General features: G+C 33.4%; 3 protein-coding genes across 7 annotated transcripts; 2 read left to right on the forward strand and 1 right to left on the reverse strand.

Moving 5' to 3' along the window:
- The first annotated feature begins 99 nt into the window (after nt 1-99).
- Nucleotides 100-10437, forward strand: LOC106171379 (WD repeat-containing protein 93). 3 transcript variants are annotated; one of them, XM_024076524.2, is made up of 17 exons: nt 100-357; nt 658-859; nt 1191-1334; nt 1479-1603; nt 1856-1969; nt 3503-3632; nt 3887-4061; nt 4274-4344; nt 4474-4551; nt 5527-5658; nt 5857-6070; nt 6339-6399; nt 6798-6960; nt 7328-7505; nt 7933-8059; nt 8938-8979; nt 10107-10437. In XM_024076524.2, exons 1-16 carry the CDS (start codon nt 100-102, stop codon nt 8947-8949), a joined length of 2184 nt encoding a protein of 727 aa, XP_023932292.1. In that variant the 3' UTR covers nt 8950-8979; nt 10107-10437. The 3 variants fall into 3 exon arrangements, with proteins under 3 accessions (XP_023932292.1, XP_086857765.1, XP_013407160.2); XM_087001639.1 differs by lacking the exon at nt 8938-8979 and having other exon boundaries at nt 9621-10437; XM_013551706.2 differs by lacking the exon at nt 8938-8979.
- On the reverse strand, nt 10369-14183 carry LOC106171418 (RNA-binding protein 8A). Its single transcript, XM_013551761.2, has 6 exons — nt 13992-14183; nt 13301-13360; nt 12925-13002; nt 12612-12748; nt 11531-11667; nt 10369-11289 (listed from the first exon to the last, which is right to left on the reverse strand). The coding sequence occupies exons 1-6, from the start codon at nt 14125-14127 to the stop codon at nt 11247-11249; spliced, it is 591 nt and encodes a 196-aa protein (XP_013407215.2). The 5' UTR covers nt 14128-14183; the 3' UTR covers nt 10369-11246.
- Nucleotides 14184-14201: 18 nt separating this feature from the next.
- LOC106171364 (uncharacterized) lies at nt 14202-19721 on the forward strand. Of its 3 annotated transcripts, none has more exons than XM_013551677.2 (7): nt 14202-14338; nt 15059-15277; nt 15717-17016; nt 17241-17445; nt 17695-17929; nt 18342-18443; nt 18588-19721. In XM_013551677.2, exons 2-7 carry the CDS (start codon nt 15073-15075, stop codon nt 19082-19084), a joined length of 2544 nt encoding a protein of 847 aa, XP_013407131.2. In that variant the 5' UTR covers nt 14202-14338; nt 15059-15072; the 3' UTR covers nt 19085-19721. The 3 variants fall into 3 exon arrangements, with proteins under 3 accessions (XP_013407131.2, XP_086857761.1, XP_086857762.1); XM_087001635.1 differs by lacking the exon at nt 14202-14338 and adding an exon at nt 14483-14645; XM_087001636.1 differs by lacking the exon at nt 14202-14338 and adding an exon at nt 14496-14656.
- The last annotated feature ends 300 nt before the right edge of the window (nt 19722-20021 follow it).

The raw sequence follows: 20021 nt of genomic DNA on the forward strand, positions 1-20021 counted from the left end.
TTAGTATTTTGAAGGGATGTGAAGGATTTGTAAATTGTGACGCATGTACATCAGATAACTTTTCAATTTTGTATATTTGACTGCAGTATATTTGCAAGAATGCCTGTGTATATTCGTAAAACGATGGTGATTTCTCCACCGTCTATTCTCAGCCGAATGTCAGATGATGAAGATGATTACCTGACAGATCCTGATCAGATACGTGATTTATTGCCTCAGCCTTATAGAATGATAAATAAGATCATCTATAACCTTTTTGATGATATATGGGAGATTATATCTGAAAGGGAAAATGCTAGGATCGCAGAGGCATCTCGGATTAAACCCCCAAAATATGAATGTGCAATTCAAATGCAGGTAAACTCAAAGAAATTGTGTTGAAAAACCAATTAATGTTGATTAAAAGGGATTTAGCATTTTCAAGAGACATGAGTAAGTACTTGGTATTATGAAAATGTGCATGGCCTTTTTATGTCAGTATTTTTCATTAAAACATTAATGATTGTAAATTGTATGAGCTTTTTTCCCCAACAAATTGGGATGATCATGTACTGGCACAGACTGTACAGTCTACTATAAAACTTCATGGATTTTTTTTCTCAAATTTGAGTTATATATAGACACAATAAATAATGCTGTAATTACCTACGATTTCAGCCATTTGGCCAAGCCACTTGTCTCAGTGACAGTATAGATGGACGGTACATTTTTATTGGTCTCCCTAATGGTCTAGCTGCAGTTGATGCAATGACACAACAGACAGTTACAACCTGGGAAGATGACAAGATAGAAGTGACACAAATGCAGGTGTCGCTGATTGGAGTACAGACATATTTGCTTTGCACAGTAGATGACATGGGTATGTGTCATGAGCTTAGCTAAAATTTTTGAAAGCAATTTAAAAATTACCTGTGGAAGTACACAATGTGTTTGTTCTTCATTTGTATCCTAAGCAAACCCAGTCTGATATGGTAAACCTGTTTAAAGAAAACCATTTAGAAGCAAAGTTAAACATGAAACAAGTTTAGAGTTGACAAGCTTTGTAAACTCAGCATGTTTGTTTGTTCCATCCAGATTTCTTATAATGATTGACAAATTTAATTTAACAGGATACTGATACTGATGCTTTTAGGTAAAAAATGAATACAGTGGCAAAATACCTATATAAATGGTTTGAACTTTCTTTTCAGGTGTCAGTAGGTTTTTTGCCTTTGCTCAAGATAGAATACACCTTCTTAAAGTGGCTAGTGAGCAAGGTGGAAGTGGAAGTAAGACCATAATAACAAAATGTCAGGCTTCTACTGAGGGAGACTTTGTTGGAATAGTTTTTGAAGGTAATGTTCTGTCATGTTTAATCTCAAGAAATTGTGTAAAATATTAAAAATAAAGCACTGAGATTCTTGTTTTGAAAAATGTAAGCATCTTGTTCCCTATGACCCTAGTGTTATACCCAATTGATCTGCATATTTTTTTTAAAGATACAAGCAATAAGGAAACATGGATTGAAGTTCAAAAACTACCTAGGGATGACTGGCTTAGAGAGCTTGAAGCTACATCAAAGAAGTCTACATCACAAACAAAGCCACAAAGTCCTGCACCACTGGTATGTAAAAATATAAAGAAAAATAATCCATTGATACAGGAAAATCATAGACAATAGACAATATGTTAAATATACAAAACATTCATGTAAAAGATGAAATAATTACCTAGGCCCACTTCATAAATTGCAGCTCAATATGAAATAGTAGAGTAAATGCAAAAAGTGTATGCCAAACTGTTGGTATCTGTACATTTACAAGCTTTGCTGTCTAGTTTGAGGGACAGTTATGTATGAAAAATGCGTTTTATCTAGGGAGATGACAGTGATGCTCCAGCAGATGGAGAACAGTTACCTGGGGAGGAAAAAATGATAGATGCAGAAGATGCTGAGAAAGAAGAAAAACAATCTGTTGGACAGAGGAGTCAGGTAGGCAGGAATGTCACACAGACATGTATATTTCTTTTTGTATGTGGATACTTGAATTAATCATTATGTTTATGAAATAACTTATGTTGTTTTAAAAGTGACCCTCACTTTTAAAAAAAATTTGAGATCAAAAGTTTAGGGATGAAAGTTTTGAAATATTATGTATGAGTAGGTTTCAGTAATTTTGAAGAATTTAAATATAGCTGGATCAAAATATTGAATCTCCTTTATTGTCATGTCTTTACTCAAGTGCTGAAGGAGAATCAAATGCAGTTCTCTTTAACCAACAAATAGAACATGAGGAAATGAACAGCATTGTGGCCCTTTTAATTTTTTTTGGATGTATTTCAATGATATTGATGGTGATATTGTATAATAATGTATATACTGGATTTCAGGGAAGCAGCCTTGGTCTTCCACGTCTCTTTGTAACACCAGTAAGCTTGGCTTGGATCCTCCCCCTCCCCAAATCACATTATTTTATGTGATATGATCACATATGTTGCTTTTACCCCTACATATCCTTCTTCATTATGATATCCCAGCAGTTTATCATATTATTGCACCATTGTACTCCCTAAAATTTTTATTTTCCAAGATAATGATTTCATGAAATTACTGATTTATATATATAATTAGCATTAGCATGCTTTTTTTCTACCTTTTTTTTTTCACAGAAATGAAATCAGCATCATTTGAAATTTATGTACTGAGCATTCCTATAATTAACCATTATCATTTTTTTTTATAAATTTATAGAAGCCTCCCTTCTTTTTCCCAAATTAGTTATAAAATAAAGCATTATTCTGTACTCTGAAAAAACTGTCCTGTTAGAATATATTGCACATGAAAAGTAAATCCATTTAATTTGGAATAAGCCTGAATACCGTAAAAATTTTGGGCCTTCACTGATAAGCTTTTCTTACTCTGTAAGGCTACATTTAGAACAGTGGACTAACTAGTCCATGGGTCAAATATGGCAACCCACTAAAATCTGGCTGTCTAATCCACTAATAGACACTGAATAGATTCCCCGTGGGGAGGTATTCAAGTGGGTCAGCCATATTTGACCCACAGACTAGTTAGGCTTTGTTCACATGCAATGTCTATTTTCTAATTTCTATTTTCTATTTGCGCTATCTTATGATCACGGTCTGTGCCCTGAATATCCCGCCGCGTAATTGCTGGCAGCGCGAGCCAGTTACTTATAGTAACTTATAGTAACTGGCTCGCGCTGTCAGTAATTACGCCGCGGGATATTCAGGGCACAGACCGTGATCATAAGATAGCGCAAATAGAAAATAGAATTTAGAAAATAGACATTGCATGTGAACGAAGCCTTAGTCCACTGTTCTGAATACGGCCTAAGAGGGTTTGTACATGTAGTCCATTGAATGTTTGTTTTAAGAATGTTCCTGAAATTTTTGTGAAGACTGTTTACTTTATTGTATGTCACTAATATGCTTTGAGTCGACAGAGTGCATCCAAAGCAATTTTTCATATTAGCAAGGTCTCACTGAAATTTATTTCCAGAGTCCAACATCATCAAGAGGGGCAATGTCACCAGTACCCCCTGGTGGTGGAGGGAGTTCAGAAAAAATGCATACAAAGTTTTCTACTCCTACATTAGTTGTAAAAATTAGACCACCAGCTGATATCACAGGTATTAAAGTAAAATTATGCAAAACACAGGTTGAATTGAAAATTTTAGGAATTGCCAAACAGTATTACAGTTAATTTGAAGTTATGATACACTTATTTGAATCAGCTACTATTTATTTGATTTGGTTTTACCTGATTGTGGTTTTCAATATTAAAGACATTAACTTACTCACATTCAAAGATGAGTAGTAACCCGTACCTATCCTTTAAATTTATAAATTTGTTCCATGCATGTAAATTTATATATAAATTCAGGCTGCAATGCTAGCACACCTCAGCAGGCCACAAAGTTAACAGATACTGGGGAAGTTATAGGCAGTGGTTCTAACCACTCCCTTACAGCTCACCATTTGGAAAATAGAAAGGCAGTGTTTGACTATTTCCATGAGCAGCACCTGAGATATTTACCAAAGGAGGAAGAGAGTGCTCAGTAAGTAGACAAAATTGTTTGAAATGAAGATAGCATAATTATAATCATTTAAAACATCCACACTAAAATAGGAACAAGTTACACAAGCCATGCATGGCAGATTTATAAATAGTTTGATTAATATCTAACTAATATAAACACCTGTGCTTTTTTTATTAATGATGAACCATAATCTTGATTGAATTATATGTTTGAATGTTTTAATTTCTTAGGCAACCCATGTTTCATTTTTTCACTGCTGGTCGACTTTTGCCAACTGGTTTAGATATGCCTGGCCAGGAGGGTGAGTTCTGTAAACATTTTCATTTGTTCTTGTGCTTAAAATTGTAAAGCCCATGCTTGCATGATGAATCACATTATAAAAAAAAGGAAATGTGTGCAGTATGTGTAATTCTTTGTACATTATTTACAGGCCGTCCCTCTTCTATTGGTGTATGGTGGGTAGGAGGAACACAGGTCTTTTATTACTCATTGGTTAAGGCCAGTAAAGGTAATTTAAAACTGTAACACTTTTTCATATTGAAAAATATCTTAAAAGAATGTTGCATAAATTGAATATTGTAAATATGATTAGAATTACATTTGCAGAATGTTTAATATTTTTAAAATAAGTTTTGTTATACCTTCTCACCAATGAGCAGTTGCTCTTTATATAGCCCTGTCTTCTACTATCTGATCAATTTATGGATCCCATAGCTAGGAAAGTTGATAAGAATGTTGTTTCAACTGGATTGTACATGTTCTCGTATATACATGTGTATTTTTGTACATGTCACTGTGAACCTAACCTATTTTGATGGATTTCTCAGATGATTCCAGGTCATACAGACAGAAAAATAAAGGTGTTTTGCATGAATGTTTGAAGACCTTTTGCATGCTCATGTTTTTTTTTTTAACCAGAGATGTTTATGTTCTTCAACTTTTTTAGATATATTGTTTTTCACCTTTACTTCAAGGAAGTCATGATTTTGCTTTTACTTGAGCAATCAATTTTATTCAAGGTTCCTGGTATCTTCTTGGTGAGCACTTTGTTGGAAACAGTTTTTAATTGCTAATCAATACAGTTATATCACTTGATACTTAATTTTTTTTATTTTTGGTGTGTATTTGTGTGTCATTTTCATTTATCCTGTCTTACACATTTACAAAGTTACATGCATATCTATTTCTTTTTTCATATGCCCATTGTTATTATGGGTAGGGGCACAGCAAAAGCATGCACTCCAACAAGTTAAAACATTCTCACCTTCATTTTCTTCAAGTAATGAACCTATGGACAAAGAGAATTGATGATAATATTATTACTTCTTCTTGAAAATCAAAGTGTAGTTTAAAAAAGCTGCAGAGTTTAAAGTTATCTCTATTTCAGCAAATACAACTACAACCACAGTGGATAATTATTTATGTGTGATGTTTTGTTTAGCTTTCATGTATCTTATTAATTATCATCTTTTTTCCTTTGCAGATATTGAACATAAGCCAGAGTTTGTTTCTCCACATTCAGATGTCTTGACTGCTACAGCTGTGAGTCAGTGCACTTCTCTGTTAGCAGTTGGACTGAAAAATGGAATAGTTGTTATATGGGATATGCACATAGGTAAAATAGGAAGTCTCTTTAGTATTAATTAATATTGTATGAATTTCATTTAGTAAAAATTATGAATGTAGATAATTTTACAACAAGGAATTGGTAAAACATTTTTAGCAAGAGCTTTTATGCAGCTGTAAGTCTCTGCTTATAGTTAAATGTTTAATGGTGGATTATAATTCAAACTCAATCCATGCTTTTTTCAAGGAGTCAACCGTAGATTAATCAACCTAACAGATGATGCTACTATATTGAAGTTGGTCTTTCTCAACCCCAATATATGTGGTCAAGACAAGGTGCATTATCCTCCTTATGGCACTAAGACAAACAGCTATCTGTTAGCTTGGTGCAGTGATGGCAGTGTATACTTGATAAATTGTGGTATGGGAAAGACTTCGCAGCCTATAACAGTCATGCCCAAGTAAGATTTACTCACCTGTCATGCAATTTACTCTCCACAAACAATGAGATCACACAGCATAGATTGTCTGTTAGGTCAACCCTACCTCTTCAACCCCCCTCCAAAATTATATATATAAATAAATAATTAAATACTTAGAAAAAGTATCTTTTTTCACTTAAAATGGTGTTTCAAAAATATCATCCATACAACAGTATTAAAATGATATACATATGTATTAAAAATAATTTATATATGAACTATGCATATGTTTTTGTTTTTACTTCAGAATGTCAGATCAGGACAATTTGCCTACAATGGTTGAGCCAGTGAATGGAGTTCCAGAAGTGGTATGTTTTATTTGCTGTACCTAATGTTCAGAATACGTTTACATGAAGGTAACAAATAATGTTTTTCATGTATTCATATTACCAGTAACCTAGAACCAGTCCAATGTTAAAGGACACTAGATATAAGCAGTGCTATTGGCAAATACTTACTGTATATTTCATCATTTGTGTTTATTATGTTTTGGATATATATATATATTATATATATATATATTATATTATTATATATTATTATTATGTTTGGATGAAATATATATATATATATATATATATATATATATATATATATATATATATATATATATATATATATATATATATATATATATATATATATATATATATTATTATTATTATTATTATTATTAACATGGGAACATTTTCTCATTTTCAATCAGATCCTTGTAGTGAAAAGAAATGGCACAGCATTCTTGCTGGATGTGACCAAAGGCAACTCCCTTCCTCTGTGCCAGGTCAACCTGCCTACCACACATGAACTGACCACTCCCTGGGACCCAGTTATGACTGTGGGTGGACAAGGACACATGATGTACCTCAAAGGTAAAACTAAAGGAAACACTCTGAAGTCATCACATACATGCACCTGATTAGGAAAAAAAAACAAGAAAAAGGGGCAACTTCAAAAGATGTACATACGAAGGATCAAACCAGTATACTGGAAATAAGCCCTTATTCCTCTATATTGGTATTGATTGTATCACATTTACTGTTTCTCTTCCCCCTTTCTTGAAAATTTTCAGATGATTTGGAGATCTGATCATGTTATAATAATAAATAATAGATCAGCAAATGCTCTTTTTCTCTAGATTGTAGCATAATTATGTTGTCAATCTTTAAAAAATTGTAAAAGAATTTATACACTGGAAAATTTTGATTAATGCTACATGTTCCCAATCAACTTTTACAGCATCTCAGAAGGATCCCAGTGAAGACTACATACCTAACAGTGGCATGTCATCCCTCTTTGTATTTACATTGAGGTCTTTCCCAACTCTCGATGACTATTTGAGGAGACAAAGGCCAGATGTTCCGTATGTTATCCACAACACAGTGGACAAAAGAATAGAAACTCTTTTGAAAGAAAGGTTGGTGCACAGATCTTGTAGAAAGAAACTACTGCTTTGATGCAGATATTGAAAGACAAAATATTGGTCACCTTTGAAAAAGATCACAGGACTGCTTAAGATTATTTGCATCCATCTATCATGCATCATAGGGACCATTCTCGGACCCTATTGTTCTAACTGTGGTTTGATCTATCTCCAAGCTAGGGGATTCCTGCTAAATTGCAATCAACTTAAGTGGCTTAGATGTCTGCCACACCTGTTGAAGATGCTACAGGGTAATTAATTTTTGTGTAGCAGCTTTGGTAGGCATGCCAGACATCTAAGCTACGCTGAAAGCAGTTTAGTGAGATATCCATTGGAGATGGATCGATCATGTTAGATGTATCTCGTTATGGGAACCCAGTCATAGTTTATAGCGATTAAATCTAAAAATATTTAATTTTAGAATATATCAGCAAGCATCAAGGCAGCGTCGCATGCAGGAACGATGGATCAACCTGAAAAATGAACTGGATATCATTCAACAGATCAAAGACACTAACAAGAGAAATGCAGATTTGAGATCAGAATATGTAAGTGTCATTGTTTTTAAACTGTCAATCTTTGTGAGCATCTTTGTCAATATTGACAGCACCACAAATTTTAACCATTCAAAACTCTTTAAAAATAGTAAGCACCCACTGAAACCATTAACAGTAGAAGTAGATATTTTACATTAAGCTGCAAATATAAAATAAAGCCTTTCTTATGAAATCCAAGGAACCTATCAGTTTTTTCTATTGAATCATTATTTACTGAATTTAGTATCATTCAAAACCGGCTTTTCATTGAACATGTGCATATACTAGTACGTACCTATGCAAATGAATGTTTGGGAGGTAGGGTATACTGGAATCACCTTGTCAGTCCATATGTAAGTCTCAAAATTTAAATTTGCCTTATATCTAAGACTTTTTTGCTAAGATCCAAATACTCCATAGGTCATGACCATATGTGCCTTAGGAATATTGTGTACACCAGGTCAAAGGTCATTTTGCCCACCCCAAATTTGAATTTATCAGGAAGACCACCCCAGATCAGTGAGCCCATGATTGGGAACTATATAAAAAATGAGCAGGAAGTCATGTATGGAGATTTTCAAATATGACTATAGATTTGATCTTTGACCCATCTTTCAAGGTTTAATGTTTTTCACATAAAGGCACAAATTTTTTCTCAGTCACTTCTGTTGCACATATTTGATTTTGTCTGTTTGGCACTTTATGACTTACATGTTATGTTTATTAAATAAATCTAAGGAGGTTATTTAATCTCAATTTATGTTTCGAGTTATATCAGTATATTTCTTCAATCTTTTGTCAGTAGTTTAGTTTTTCTTTTGTTGCAAGATTGAATTTTTATCATCTTCATTATTTCAGCTTAATTACTTTATTTCTTACCATTGTTTTAGTTGCACCCTTAATCCAGGTTGAAGCTGCTGCACAAAGAGTTGGTATGATTGCACATACTAATATATACTAATTTACCTTTCTCCCTCCCCTATTGTTGTATACATTTTTGATGAATAGACATCAGAAACACCCTTTTAGCATCAAACAAACTACAGCATAGTTTAACCATTTAATTTAAAGTGTTTGTGGCAGCAAAGATACTGGCTTTCCCTTATTTTTATTGCAAAGCATGCAAACTGCATTTTCCTGGGATGATATATAAAAAAAAGATGTATTATATAAGTTGGGGCTTGGCAGCTCTGCTTGTGGGCCATTTATTGAATACCTATATATTTACTCTTCACTGTTACAGTATCAGTCCACCTATAACCATGATGTTTAGTAGACTATAGTTATTGTATCTTAACCCAGTGAACAATGGAAGTTTTCAATATATAAATGAGCAACATCAAAAAGATCATTAATTTTGCCATGTTTGCATCATTTTTGCCTTAAAAGTTACTTAAAATATTTGGCTAATGATATGGGAATTGAAGTTAAATACCCACTTCACAACTTAAAACTGAGATATCAAGGAATTGTTTCCTTTGCTGTTGCTTAAGCAAAACATTTGTCCTGTAGTCTTGCATGTTGATAACACTGTGCTAGAAATTAGACTAGATATCACTGTTGTTCTCATTAGATGCGCAAACTGTGGGATGCAGAGGTTTGTATGTACTTGGGGTAGGCTTTTAATTGACAAAATTACTTAAATTTCATTGATGCATGTTTGTTATTGTGTGTTTTGAAAATACTATCTGTTGGCAAAACGATACACAAAGAATATTCATTTCCACACTTACTGAGGTGCCTCTTTGTTGGTGGAGTTATATCTGTTACTTTACAATTTGTGACCATTTTGAAGAGTTTAATTGTGAGACTTTTTAAGACATTCACTTCATTTAACTTATGTTAAATTTTCATGTTAATTGTTATTACTAATAAAATTGTTGTAATGAACTTTTATACCCATGTCAAATATCAACCAAACATTAGTGTAACCATTCTGCATTAAGCCTAGCTTGTGTCAAAAATGTTAAATGCCGAAAATAACTAATACTTCATCAGTGACTAAGAAGTTCCTCATTATGACCAAAAAGTTCATGATTATGTACTTCTCATCTTTCAGTCTGAATCCACCATATCCAGGACAACACTGCTTGGTTAGATTCTGCAAGTTTGAGCTAAGAGAATGAATGTAAACAGCATGGAACCAAGAGCAAATTTATGTATATTTGTACATAAATGTATTGTACAAAAGACTGAGAGTGAATTTTTGAATTGTTTTGTGTATTTGAAATATTTCTGGAAACTTAATACAAATAAAATATGTTTTCAAAGTTATAAAAAAAAGTATTCCTGTTATCTGGCAAACACAACCAAGAAAAATATTATACTTAAATTGATTTTATTCCTACAAATTAAAATATACAAATAAAGAAATTATCTTTACATCTGAATGCGTTTTCCTTTATCTTTACAGAGTCCACACAAGGCGTAAATCAAAGCATTAACTAAACAAAATTGTTGGTTTTACTAGCTTGGTGACAACAATTCTATTTTGAGTACAAAAAAGTCTTTCAGGTCAAACACTGTTTACACCTGATCAATTTCTACATTTTGAGGCAGCTTCTACTAAAAATCCTTGAATCATTTTTTACCTTTATACTATTGTAGGTAAATCACCTCCAAACAATCTTGTAAACTGTCAAACTATTTTCACAAAACTTCTATAAAACGTACACAATGAAACTTCTGACAGTGTCTGAGGGGCCATTCAGGATGAGGTATGTTTACCAGTGCACACTAACTCCAATGGACTCACTGAATGCAATTTAATAAACAGACTAACACACCGCCTCCTGGCATTGAGTCAAAGCCGGTGATTAAAACGTTGGAAACGAGAGGCAGCGTGTTAGTCGGTTTATTTGATTGCATTTAGGGAATTTGAGTGCACTAGCTAGGTTGGCCATTCTGAATGGCCCCTTATTACAAAACGTAGAGTATTTTTAAATTTACTCAAATATTTTCAACAAAGAGGTTTTTGACTTCATTATTTTTCTTATATCCGTATGCTGTAAAATACCCCAATTTTTGATAACACTGGTCTGGGTCATACTTCTTGGACTTAAACAATGCAATGATGGGTACCCATCAGCATAACAGATACTGTGTCCATCCACTCCATCCATGTACTACTTGGGGCTAATTCACCAATAATCAGTAATCAACTGGTTATATAGAAAGTCCTTGTATATAATCAAGTCTTTTATCGTCTCTTATCACTACTTCGCCTTCTTCTGCTGCTGCCACTGAAAAGGCACAACAACTTGGCATTAAAGCATAGGTTGAGAAAGAAGTCCAGAATCTTTATATCAACATCGAACAATATGGTGATTGATTGGCTCTTTTTTTGTTCAAATGCTCACATCAACAAATGTACAGGTTGACATTTCACTGCATACTCTGGAAAATCCTTTAATGGTTTAAGAAATATGACTTTTTCAATACTTTGAACAATATCACATGAAATACATGTATTTATCTATTTACCTGTTTTTCTTAGCTGTGGGGCCTCTTACAAAACACCAGTCAACACTTATTTTCTGTCCAAGTATGTCTGAACCATTTAAAGCTTCTATTGCTGATTGGGCTTCTTTGAATGTCTCGTATTCCACCAGTGCATAGCCCTTTAATAAACCAAGTAACAATATAAATCGAAAATATCTGCAGAAAGGAAATGACGTTTAGATATTTTTATATATAGACAATGTAAGTGTCTGTATATATTCTGATTAGTCTATCTGTCCGCGCCATGACTGTCAGACACACGATGTTCATCCCATAACTTCCAAACCGTATTTTTGTTTTACTATAAATTTACAGAGTGACTTACTTTGGTAAAGAGGCCAGTTGCTAAGGAAAATCAGCATGATTGGTTTACTTTTACTGTAATTGTTCTTTTTTTTTTTTTGCACAATTTTGGTGACATTTGCCCCATAACTTCCAAACTGTATTTTTGTTTTACTTTAAATTTATTGAGTAACTTTGTTTGGCAAAGCGTCAGGTCGTTTTTGAAAATCAGCATGATCAGTTTACATTTACGGTAATTTTTTTTTTATGTGTGAAAAATGAAAATTTCACACAAAAATCTTTTTCAGTGGCTTTTATATCACATGGAATTGATTCACTTGCTAGTTTTTCAATGTCCATGTTACCTGTAGTACATAATATGAGAGGGTGAGTGATTATGCTATTTTAAAGCATTATGTAACAGTGCATCAAAATTGGTCAAAACATTATTTTGTGCACTTTTTCTACATAATATCTGAACATTTGCCAGCTTTGGTGGCTTGTTTCTTGTATGGTGTCTGTATGTTTGCCAGCATTGTTGTCTAGTTTTTGTTTATTTGAGACTCTAAATGTCATATCCAACCTTTTTTATTTATTTATTTTACTTTATCCTTTTTTTTTTTAAATCTCATTAAGTTCTATTCGCATATCCTATATTATATATCAAAATTTTAATTTGTAAATTTTATTCTCACTCCATTTTATGTATAACTTCAACCTTTTGGTTGCCATGTCTTAATAAACTTACTTACTTACTTAAACCTCTACGACATATACTTACTTTAAGGAAACCAGTTCTTCTATCAAGGTTTAGATGAATGTTCTTTATTTCTCCATACTCTGAGAATTTATCATATATATCATCTTCCTGTGCTTCCTCATGTACCCCTGTGACAAACAGGATCCATCCTTCTACAGCTAAAAAAAATCATTAATTATTGTTGAATATAAGATATTAATTCAAAAGAAAAATGTATAAAAAGCATGTGATCATAAAACATGATATTCTTTTTCTATATGTACATGTTTTGTAAAATAAGTATTTTTTGTCTGAAATAGGTTAATAACTGTTCCTAATTGGTTGTTTGACTCACATCTCTGAGGTCCAGGACCCCCTTCTTCATCCACATCCATGGCCTCATAATCTTCTACATTTGTTCTGGTTGCTCCATCTAAAACAAAAGAAAATGATAAAACTCCAAAAACATACATTGCCAAAATACTGCTCTCAGTTTGAATATAGATAATCTGTCTTAAAGTTTTACTCCTTATCTTGAATATATAACAAATCAAATCACAGACCCAAATACACCGATTAAATGTATGAAGCTTTAAAACCAATGACCTCTGGAAAACTGTGAAAACTCATATACTGTGAAAATTCAAACTTGATGAATACTACTTTAATATTAATAGGAGAGAATATTACTTTAATATGGGAAGGTATGTGACGAAAGAGAAAACCCATACCTGATCCAAACCCTCTTCCTTTCCTTTTCCTGGCCTTTTCCTTCAGTTTTTGTAGCCCCTCTTCAAAATAAATAATTGAATAGATTAATCAATTAATAGCCTTATATTTTCACTAGTATTGCATGGCCTAAATAACATTAACTCAAAGAAAAATATCAAATAAATGCATCCTTAACTTAGACTTACAATGACAGGTTACAGATTTATGTATAAATATACACACAAAAGTAAGCACACAGTATGTGCATCACTGTTAGTCAGTTCAGCAACTTGTATCTAGACTAAAATCACTTCATTTAACCATTTAACATGTATCAAAAATAAACAAAACACATGTTATATATCACTGAAGTTGTTCGTCAGTTCAGCAACTTGTATCTAGACTAAAATCACTTCATTTAACCATTTTACATGTATCAAAAATAAACAAACCACACATGTTATATGTAATCAATGTTATTAACAACAAAAATACCACAGCAGTAATTTCGTAGTGAGTTCTGTAATCTTAATAAGTCAAGATTTTTATTTCAATGAAGGGAGACGAGTCCGGCCGAGTCAGGTTCACGGCACAGACAAACGTGAAAGCACTCAAATAAATACATTATCTGTTGCACTACAATGAACTCAATAATTTTTGCAATAGGAGAACTACTTTTGAATCTTTGCAAGATGATCGGTTTTTACTTACGATCTCCTTCTTCGTCAACTTCGAATTCCTCATTCGCCTCTTGAAGATCAACAATGTCGTCCGCCATTTTCCGCGTGCGTTCAACGCCGAAATGGGAGAAAATTGCATCCAGATGGAAATAGCAACATAACTTCATGTATTCTATGTTCAGAATTTTAAAAAAATGCTCTCTTAACAACCAAAAAATTGTGCTTTGAATTAAATGAAACTAAACTAGTGGGTGGGACATTTCCATTTTTCATACTGCTAATATTAGTGTTGTCACTGTTCAAAGCTTCTCTTGCCACGTGACAAAACCAGAAAAGCAGCCGGAAAAGAAGGAGGAAGAAAGCACGGAAAGAGGGAAGGTAAGAATTATTTTGTCAGAATATATTTTTTGTTTTAATTTAAAGCAATACATTTGTTTCTTTATTTTATGCATATTCTCATGGTGTTTTCTCTCTTTATTTGCTCCATAGACTTGTTTTAGTGGATTACTCGACATTCTTTTTTCCTTTGTTGACGTTCTTTCGTTCTCTCACTCCGCCATCTTGCCTTCTTTTCATTGACCCAATTATTATAGATATGAACCTTACATTTTAAGAAATAAGTTAAATGTAACAACCATTGTCATTAATTCTTTGAATTTTGAACGGTGACAAAACAAGGTTACAGGCAAGTGTCATGTAAGAACTGGTGAATTTGAACCTGTTTTCTTCTTGAAATGACTGAAATAGCATTGATTATAGAGGGGTCACTTTCGCAATTCATCACCTTTAAATTAATTTTATGGCATGGATATGGTCTGCTTTTAAAATACTTCTCTGGTAATTGAAATCAGTATATTGTTATGTTTCTCTTAATTTTTATATTTGTTTCATGCAAAGATAATAAGTAATTTGTCTTTTCAAAATTGCATTGCACCATCATTTCTGTCCATAGGCCTATCATTTGGTGTCTTTCAGTTTCACCTGGAATTTATTTCGATGTGTCATTTGCAGTTTTACTTTCATCACTCAGTGTTTAAATGGTCATCTGATTGCCTGTATGAATAAAAGGAAATTGACTCAAGTACTTATCTGTTTCAGAAATCTCTGCAGCCATGGATGGATTTCCAGGAGATGATTTGGGTCAGTTAGATTTCAGCTGTCCTTTAGTACAAGACTCAGATCCTGTTCCACCATATATGCACATAGGTCATGGGGGACAAAGACATAGATACAGAGAGGGCATGTTTCCATCACCTCTCTACTTGCCAGATTACTCATCTGACTTAGGCATGGACCCTGGTTTTCATGGAAATAGAGGTATGATTGTTCAGCTGAATAATTCAGAATTAAAATTTATGCCAGAGTCAGAATTAGGAAGTGATTTATGTAGTATATCAAGACTTCATACTATGCATTCTGCTAGTCCATAATCCAGTACATTTATATTCGGATGTCATATAACAACTAGTGCTTAACATGTTGCATATACATAACAATTTAGAAAAAGTGATGGAGCTTCACTTCTGATAAGTTCTATGGTATGACTGCTTTGTTATTATTATATGTTGTCAACTTGTCACCATGCAACTTTTGTCTTGTTTAATTTTTGGAATGTTGATTTCAAAATTAAATGTTTTGATAGTTAAAATTTATCATTAATTCAATAGAAATTAATTATTTTGGTTTGTAATAATAAAGCAAATAAACACACTAATACAATAACAAAGCAAATAGTTATTTGGTTTGTTAATTTCAGGAATGGGTCCATCATTTGATTCTATTGGGCCAACTCCCGGCTTTGGCTATGGTCTGGATGCCTCTATGAGAAGTACTCTTGGGTCAGCTGGGAGCATGCATGGCAGTGTATCCAGCTTTGTGACCAAACCACGCTTTGAAGATAAGACTGTGCCTAGGAAGGTTGGTCCTCCATTAATGCCTCCTCATCTTATTCAGCCTAATGAAGATGATAATGCACAGAAAGTCATGAATGCTATCCGCCATTTTGAAAAGCGATATAAAGAGCGGGATAATAAAAGAGACATTTATAACAGATCATCAGATCAAACTATTTCTCAGCATCCACCCAAAAGAATACCCTTTCCTGAAGAAGTTGGCTGTGGTTCAGGACAAACTATAAATGATGCTCCAAGTGGATTAGGTACAAATCAATTAGAAAACAGGCATCAAATAGTAGATCAAGTCCCAGCATCAGAGAATTGGCCAAGAAAAACAGAAATGGACATGGAGACAGCTGGTGGCTTGGACAAATCTTATAGGTCAGACAGAGGAGAAGAAAACTTAGAGTTTTCACATAAGAAAAATGAATCAAAGAAAGAAAAGAACACTAATGATAAACAGTCTGATGAGGAATATAGTAATTATAGTGATTCAGATTCAGGAGGAGAAAGTGCACAGGAGGAAGTGAACCAAGAAGATGAAAAAACACAATCCTCAGAAACAAAAAATCCTTCACAAATCCAAGAGCCTGCAAATGATAGCAGTGACAGCATGGTTATTAAGAAATCCCCAACTAAAATACTGAAACCATTCAAGAAGCGTGAGGCCCATTACAAACGCAAACTGTCTTCTTCTGAACAAAAGGAGCAAGAAGATGAGCTTGATGATTTAATGGTTATGTCCAGCTTGCCTATTGACAGAATGGAAGTAAATGTTCAGATATCGGATGATCAGCTTGTGACCATGGGTGACCAAAAACGTTGGAAGTGTAACATGTGTGAAAAAACTTATACCACAAAACATAACCTTGTAACTCATGTCCTAGGACACAATGGCATCAAACCACATTGCTGTTTAGTATGTGGACGTCTCTTTAAACAACTAAGTCACTTACATACCCACATGTTGACTCACACAAATTCCAGACCTCATAGCTGTGAGAAGTGTGGAAAGTCTTTCACTCAAGTAAGCCATCTGAAGCGCCATATGGCAACCCACATGGACACTAAACCTCATCAGTGTGATCATTGTGGTAGAGGATTTGCCTATCCTAGCGAGCTAAGAATACACATAGAGCATCAGCACATTAATAAGCCAAAGTAAGCTACTGATTATCATTAATTTGAGATTGCATCATTTGTAAACACCAGTCTGTGGAATCCCATACATTTGCATTCTTTATATTCCATACCCTGCATTAGAAACGTTTTTCTTATTGAAATATTTCTATATTAGAAATGTTAATTATATTTTATCAGAAACATATAAACTATATCCAGTTTATACCAGTTGTTTATGCGTCAGATTTAAAAACTTGTTTTAGAAAAGAAGAACCTGGAAATGCATCAGGAACAGATGAAGACTCAAAGGATCCCAGTCCAGGAAAAAAGAGAGGTATTAAGATGGATCATAAGTGCACTGAATGTGACAGAGTTTTCCATTACCCCAGCCAGTTGCGGGACCATATGCTGAAGCATTCTGGAAAAAGGCCTTTCATTTGTAAAGAGTGTGGAATGGATTTTATGAAGGTAGATTTAGATAGCTTAGTACCTTGCTTGAACACAAATAAAAAAGCCAAATTAATGAATAACTCTCAATATTACTTATGTTGGGAAAATTTAATTCTGTTCATATTATGTGTATGTTAATATATACTTTGTACAATTTTTTTTAAGTTTAAAGTGTGTAAAATTATTTAACATTCTCAAGATGTGAAAAATTTGAAAAACTTTAAAGATGATTTTATTACTTTTGAGAATACATTGCTTTTGTTTTAGGAGCATCACTTGAAAGCACATCAATTTACTCACAGTGGTCTAAAACCACACAAATGTCCAGTCTGTGACAGGGCATTTAATCAGAAAGCCAACATGGTTCGTCATCAGCTTCTTCATGACCAAGACCGCAAATTTAAATGTGACAAATGTGATCGGATGTTCTCGCAGCCGCAAACACTCAAAGCTCATCAGGTGGTTCATGCTGATGAAAAGCCTTTTAAGTGCAATGTTTGTGGTAAGTTGACATATAATAAGAAAAAGGAGCAGTAAAGCTTGGTAAAGCTAAATTCCCTAATATGTTTGAAGGGTATGGTAAGCAGTTATCATGTATCGTACTTTTCTGGGGTCAGGGTAATAGATTTTTTCCTTGTCATTTGTGCCTTTGGATAGGACTAAGACGTAGCTTTAGCTTTCAGAGGGCAGAAGACTTGGTTCAAAGCATGGCATATGGGTTTTCGCACATTCATAGTCTCACAGAGTATGTCATTTATTTTAGCATTTCCTGGTTACAAAAAATATTACTGACAAGAACAGCAATTATAGTGTCAAAGCTGAATATAGTGTTTGCTAGAAAAACTTATTTTAATAGCACTGATAGTTTATATAGCTGAAGAAAAATGCACATGTATGAATGCATTATTTTACAGGAAAGCAGTTTGGAAGAGTTCATAACTTACAGGGTCATATGTACATGCATGAAGGGAACAAGCCACATGTCTGCTTTTGTGGAAGTTCTTTTACAATGAAAGGTAAAACATGTTATCTTATCGTAAATATTATATAATTTGCATATGAGAAACTCAAACATACATTTAATATAGATGAATACTTAATATAATATACAGTATTTAAGATAGATGAATCAGGTGATATGGTCCTTATTAATTTGCCAGGAAACTTACACAGGCATCAAAAGGGAAAGCATGGAATGAAGATTCCAGATACAGAGACATGTACTCCAGAAGAAGCTGCCCTTATTTTGTCAGAAATGGGTGAAAATGCCCAAAGCAGGAAAGAGCAAGAAGATGATGAAGAGAGTAACACTGGTGATGCTCAATCTCCTAACAGAGGGAAAAGAAAGAGCCGTAAACCTCGTAAAAAGAGAAAGGAGAGTCTAGAAGAAGAGGATCTAGAGGATGAAGATTGGGGTGAATATGTTGGAGCAAAACTTCCAAGAAAACGTAGAGGCAGCCCTGATAAATCAGATGGGAAGTGTTCAAAATACTTTAAGGAGAAACGGTCTCAAATTGATAGTGCCAAATCAGATGAGGATGACGATGAAAGTACCTTTCAAAAAAATGAATCTCGACATCGGTATCAACATAAAAAAGTTGACCTTGCTAAAATCATACAGAAGAAATTAAGCAGGTCAAATGAAGATAGTGACTGAAAGTGATTTCTGTAAAATGAAAGAAGTTGTGCTGTGAAATGTTTATGAATTTAAAAAATGCTGTTTTTCAATTGCAGATAAGGTGACAAAGTGTAGGATTATAAACACATTAAGTGCATTACCCACATTGGACTTTTGAGGACAGGTAATACTCTTTGATCACATTTCAACAGATAAATGCCACAATTTAATTTTGCAAATAATTATCAAATTTGCTGAATCCTGATGAAACTCAATCATTAGTTTTATATCTCGCACAATCCAAATTTCTCAGAATATAACAATATGAAGGCAAGTGTCAGGAAAAGAGGATCAAAGGTGCTTTAGGCAGAGGAAAATATTGGTTACTGCCGGGAATTTTTTTTTTTTTAGGAAAACCCTACACTGTGTACCTTAAATGCTAGCTTGGTGCTTTTGTAACAAGGACAGTATTGATATGTAATAGACTTTACATGTTACAACTTAGATTGAATCAAAAATATTTGTATGTTATTGGTCATGTTGAGGTGTAATGAAAAAGTTTGTGCATGACATTTGGACAAATATTCTGTCAGATGTTCATCCACTAAAATTGCATCATGAGCAAATGAATGTTGCCATTACATTTTCCTTTCAAATACATATTTTGTGAGATTAATGAATTCTTTCATATTTTACGCATGTACTTTTGTGCAACATCACTTTGCTGCAACGTACTTAATGAGAAGTTGAAAATATTAATTTACAAGTTAATATTCAGCTTGATAAACTTGCCTAAAAGAAATCAATTTCTTTTTTATATGAGGTGAACTTGGATTTCTACAGAATTGCTAATAATTGGTCATAAACCTAAAAAGGCAGTTAAATATTTTGTACCAGGGCAGAAATGGAACAATTTATCAGTCCAGCCCAGCTGTTGAGTTGGTGAAAATAGTATTTTAATTCAATTTGTCATTTT

Source organism: Lingula anatina, chromosome 1, assembly GCF_051362555.1.
Source record: "Lingula anatina isolate TDL-2025a chromosome 1, LinAna3.0, whole genome shotgun sequence".
Classification (NCBI taxonomy): Eukaryota; Metazoa; Brachiopoda; class Lingulata; order Lingulida; family Lingulidae; genus Lingula; species Lingula anatina.

Excerpts from the sequence above, each read along its gene's own strand:
- LOC106171379 (XM_087001639.1), top strand. The coding sequence starts at position 100 with ATGCCTGTGTATATTCGTAAAACGATGGTGATTTCTCCACCGTCTATT. Across the intron at positions 3,633-3,886 it reads ACCACCAGCTGATATCACAG|GCTGCAATGCTAGCACACCT; the intron begins GTATTAAAGTAA and ends ATATAAATTCAG. Across the intron at positions 5,659-5,856 it reads TATATGGGATATGCACATAG|GAGTCAACCGTAGATTAATC; the intron begins GTAAAATAGGAA and ends GCTTTTTTCAAG.
- LOC106171418 (XM_013551761.2), bottom strand. The coding sequence starts at position 14,127 with ATGAAGTTATGTTGCTATTTCCATCTGGATGCAATTTTCTCCCATTTC. Across the intron at positions 13,361-13,991 it reads AGTTGACGAAGAAGGAGATC|AGGGGCTACAAAAACTGAAG; the intron begins GTAAGTAAAAAC and ends TTTATTTTGAAG. Across the intron at positions 11,668-12,611 it reads GAAGAACTGGTTTCCTTAAA|GGCTATGCACTGGTGGAATA; the intron begins GTAAGTATATGT and ends GGTTTATTAAAG.
- LOC106171364 (XM_013551677.2), top strand. The coding sequence starts at position 15,073 with ATGGATGGATTTCCAGGAGATGATTTGGGTCAGTTAGATTTCAGCTGT. Across the intron at positions 17,017-17,240 it reads CAGCACATTAATAAGCCAAA|AAAAGAAGAACCTGGAAATG; the intron begins GTAAGCTACTGA and ends AACTTGTTTTAG. Across the intron at positions 17,446-17,694 it reads GTGGAATGGATTTTATGAAG|GAGCATCACTTGAAAGCACA; the intron begins GTAGATTTAGAT and ends CTTTTGTTTTAG.